The sequence below is a fragment of the Tupaia chinensis genome, unplaced genomic scaffold (genome assembly GCF_000334495.1).
Source record: "Tupaia chinensis unplaced genomic scaffold, TupChi_1.0 Scaffold000178_1, whole genome shotgun sequence".
Taxonomy (NCBI): domain Eukaryota; kingdom Metazoa; phylum Chordata; class Mammalia; order Scandentia; family Tupaiidae; genus Tupaia; species Tupaia belangeri.
In genome coordinates, this window is record NW_006159653.1 from 1,391,893 (window position 1) to 1,396,126 (window position 4,234).

At 64.1% G+C, this 4,234-nt stretch overlaps 1 protein-coding gene across 1 annotated transcript in view; it reads right to left on the reverse strand.

Moving 5' to 3' along the window:
- IFT140 (intraflagellar transport 140) overlaps nucleotides 1-4,234 on the reverse strand; it is a gene marked incomplete in the record, with an annotated part of 90,850 nt that overhangs the window by 6,048 nt on the left and 80,568 nt on the right. Inside the window, 6 exon segments of the mRNA XM_027771038.1 lie at nucleotides 2,279-2,461; nucleotides 2,531-2,659; nucleotides 3,134-3,277; nucleotides 3,372-3,504; nucleotides 3,637-3,732; nucleotides 4,097-4,202. Of these exon segments, the coding sequence (XP_027626839.1) occupies nucleotides 2,279-2,461; nucleotides 2,531-2,659; nucleotides 3,134-3,277; nucleotides 3,372-3,504; nucleotides 3,637-3,732; nucleotides 4,097-4,202 (791 nt within the window).

Genomic DNA, 4,234 nt, shown 5'->3' on the forward strand with positions numbered 1-4,234 from the left:
ACACAGGCCGAGGGCAGCCGTTACGGGGTGCCACTCAGGCCGAGGCCCTCCGGGAAGCCACGTCCCGCGCCACTCCTGGCAGCTGAGGAGGCGGCAGGAGTGGTGCGGCCACATATGCCCACTCTCTGTGGGGCCGAGGTGCGCGCGTGCGGCCTTCTCTCACGGTTGGCATCGTCTGAAAACGTTAAGAAAAGTTTTACGGTCTCTCCTTAAGCACAAATCTCTTGGCCAGACTCTTATCTGGGGGCCACTCCACCTGAGCCCGGGAGGCCGGCCTACGTCCCACCTGCAGGCATGACCCTTCCTGAGACGGCCCCCCAAGGCTGCCGCCTTCGCTGTCACGACCTCATGTCCTGTGCCCACAGCACTCGTACCTGTCCGCCGGGTCATCCAGATGTGATCAAGGAAAGGGTGGCCTAGTTGGGGTGGAGCTCCCCTGGAGCAGCCTAAGGCTCGCCCTGTGCCCACCTGGAGGGCTGCCCCACTGCTCACCACTCCGTCCGGCTCATGCTGCGTGGCGGCTCCTGGGTTTGACCTGGATTCCTCTCGCTACGAACACGGTGGAATCTGACATTCACGAGCTGCCAACCTGTTTCCTGCTATACGCTCCTGGGGGCCTGCCATGTGCAGAGTTCCCTGGGCGGCAGCGTGGCCGCCCCATCTCTGCCTCGCTGCGTGCTTGCTTCTGCGGGGTTTTCCGACTCGTACTAGGGCTGGATCCACCACTCCTTCCCGTTGTGGCTTTGGGGTTCTGAGTCCTTAGGAAAAGCCTCCCCTCCCATGAGCTTGTACAAGACAGCACAGGGTGATCGCAACTATACTGAGACCCACCCTTCGGATGCAGGAGGTGAGAGGGACTCCCCGCGTCTCCCAGGGCTATGTCGCTGGACTCCCATGTAGTCGACTGCGGTTCGAGTCCCGGACCCAGTGGCTTAAACTCACGCCGGGCACGTGTGCGTGCGTGCCCAAGATCCCAAGAGGAGAATGGAGAAGGGATTGTGGCGTGGCCATCCCCCCAGGGGGTAATTTGTCGCTTCCTGTCTCTCTGGCAAGCGCACGCGCCCTATAGCAAAAACGTCTCCAAAAAAATAAAAAAGGGATGGCCACACCCTGTCCCTTCTCCTCTGTTCTCTGGATATGGGGCACGCATGCACACGCGCCTGGTGTGTCTTCAAAGCACAGGTTTGGGACTGAAACCGCAGTTGGCCATGCAGGATCTAGCCGCCCTGACCACGCCCTGGGCTTGCTGTCAGCTCTTTCTAGCCGTGAGTGGAATGTCCTTTTTTCCTGCTCAAGCATCACTCTACTGGTAAGAGCAGGGACAACACCGTGTGCAGTCCGGGCCGCAAGACCATGATGCTTCAGCCTGCACAGGCCGACCGTCGGCAGGACCACTTTCTGCGTCTCCACTCGCGCTCCTGCAAGGGGCACGCTCCTACCCACGGAGGTCGGTGCACACGCCCGTTACGCTGCCCCCTTGGAGCTGGCAGGTGGTGTGGTCGGGGCGCTGGCCTCCCACATGGCCAACTGTGATTTGAGTCCCAGACCTAGTGGCTTGCTTTCGCATTTTCTCTCTCTCGCATCAAATTTAGAAATAATAACAATCAATAAAATTAAATTAATTAAAAAAAAAAGACTTCCCCCTTTTAGACAAAATGAAAAGAACGGGTGTGGGGAGGCGGGAGACCAGGCAGCTGGCGAGGATGGACGTAGGCACAGCGCTCAGCCCGGCAGCTCCTCGCGGGCCACGCAGGGCCACAGGCACGCAGCTCCTCTCGGGTCAAAGCCAAAGTCACTGCAGGGGGTCGTCGAGGGCTACCTGCACACCTTGTTCACAGCAGTGCCACACCCACTGAGGGGAGCGGATGAGCGGACGTGTCTGTCCGCACGAGGGAGTGCCTTTGGCCGTGGAGGGTTGGCGTTGCACCTGTTACCGCGTCAGTACCCTTGAGGACCTTGTGCTAAACGACACCCAGTCAGATGTGCAGTGGGACAGGGTTTCCATTTGTGAGACACAACGATCTGGGAGGCTGGTGGGGGACCACGCCGAGTGCTGCTGAGCCTGTGAGTTGGAGCTGTGCTGCCCGTGTGCACAGGTGAGCTGACTCCCAGGTCCTTGAGGGTGTGCCTGGGTCCCGCCTGAGCAGGGTCTGGGCGCTCGACACGGGGTCCTGCTCTCGGGACCGCACGGCCCCAGCTGTGTGCAGTTGCAGCTGTCTCGAGGAAGCACTGCCGCAGCCGGGGAGCCATGCCGGGTGTGCGAGGCAGCCATACCTACCTTCTTGGCAGCCAGCAGCAGCCCCACCGCCCTCTCATGCTGGCCATGCTCAATGAAGAAGTCCGAGCAGCGGGCCAGGAGCGCGGGGTCCGCCTTCTCGTCCAGGTCCTCTGCGATGACCTGCAGGGCCGTGAGCTGCTGGGTGGCGAAGGCCAGCTCGAGGGCTTTGGAGAAGTGGCCGGCCTGTGGGTGGCAGGGGACTGTGAGCGGCGCCCCGTAGGCCCCGGCCGGGACAGCAGGCTCGCCCCTCACCTTGTGGTACAGCGTGACGGCCCGGTCCATGTGCTCGCCTTTCTCCTCGTGGTGGCGGGCTGCCTCGACCATGTCCTCCGGGCCGCTCCGCAGGGCCAGGTGCATGAGCTGCTCGTCCAGGCCGTGCTCCTGTGGGAGCTGGGCGGCCTGGTAGCGGCTCCTGCCTGGTGCCCCCACGCCCAGGCGTGTTTGGGATGTGGCCCGCCTGCATCCACCCCTCGTTTCACGTCACTAGGGAGTCTGCGGAGTCATGGCTCAATCGATGCGGGAACCCTCCTGCCCGCACTGGCCTGTGTTGGGGTCCTCAGATGCTCTTACTCTGTTCTGCACAGTGCAACACCTGACGTGCGCATTTTTCCGTCAGGGAGACCTGAGCTAGTACCCCCTCAACGAGCAAGAGACAGAGAACGTGGGAAGACAGGCGGTACCCGACGGGGTGTTCGCACCACGGCCCCCGCCAGCCCTGGGCAAGCGTGTGCCTGATGCACTGAGCTAGACAGGCGCACAGTGGCACAGGGGTCTGCCCGGCCGGGTGCACTTCCCCAGGGGCCTTGACCACAGCCAGGACGCGCCGCACCCAGGTGCCCGGCTGCCCGGCGCTACCTTGCATAGGCGGATGGCGTTGTTGAAGGCCTGCGCCCGCGTGTAGAAGTGTACGGCCTGGTGCACCTCCTCCTGGCTCTCGTACTGGCGGGCAAGGTGGTAGGACGCCGCCCAGTTTCTGGTCTCGTTGGCGATCTCGGCAGCCTGGAGAGACGCCCGAGAACCTAAGCGGCTCTGCCTTCTGCCAGGCCGCGCTGCGCCCCGCCCCGCCGCACCGCGCCCCGCCCCACCCGCGCACCTTCTGAACGTTGCCCTGGAAGCAGTGGACGCGCACCAGGGAGAAGGGGTCCTGGGCCAGCTCGTAGTAGTGCAGCGCGGCCTCCATCTCTGCCTGGCTCTCCAGGTGCTGCGCCCACCAGCGCCACAGGGTCCTGCAGGGGCCCCAGAAACCACAGGCTGTCAGGGCCACGTCCACTGAGTGACCGCCACCCGGCAGGGCGCCAGAGGTGAGGAGGAAGCCCAGCATCCCAGTGTTCCCTGGAGGTACGGGCCCAGGGACTCACTTGTCCTTCCGCTGGTTGATGTAAAGCTCCAGGGACTGCAGGTCCTGGGAGAGCATCCGGGGCACCTCGAAGCGGTGGGTGTCCGACTTCTCGTAGCTGTGGAGGGAGACAGCGCCTCACGCCTGTCCGTCTCACCCCATGCCGGCCAGGTGGGCAGGGAGGAGGCAGTGGCAGAGCGGCGTGGAGCTCCCCGCAGGGTCTGGATGGGGGCTGTGCTCTAGAAGTCCTGTCTCGGAAAGGGTGCCTTGCTCAGGCCACCTGTCCTTGTGGGGCACCCAGCTCACCCCTGCCACAGCAGTGGACATGGGCACAGGTCAGAACTGAAGCCAAGGAGAGAGGGGAGCTCCTGTGCAGGGGCCTGGCTCTTGCGGTAGACTTCCTGGTGAACCCAGAGCCGTGGCGCCCACCCAGCACTGCCAGCGGGGCCCCAGGGAGCAGGCCTGCCCGACCGGGCACTCACTACAGGAGGGCCAGGCTGCAGTCGGCACTGGCCTCCAGGTGCCTGGCGTAGCTGTAGTAGGTGGCGCGCAGGTGGACGCGGTCCTGGAGCTCGGCCACCTCCACGGCTCCCCCCCACCCGCCCGCGGCCCCGTGCAGC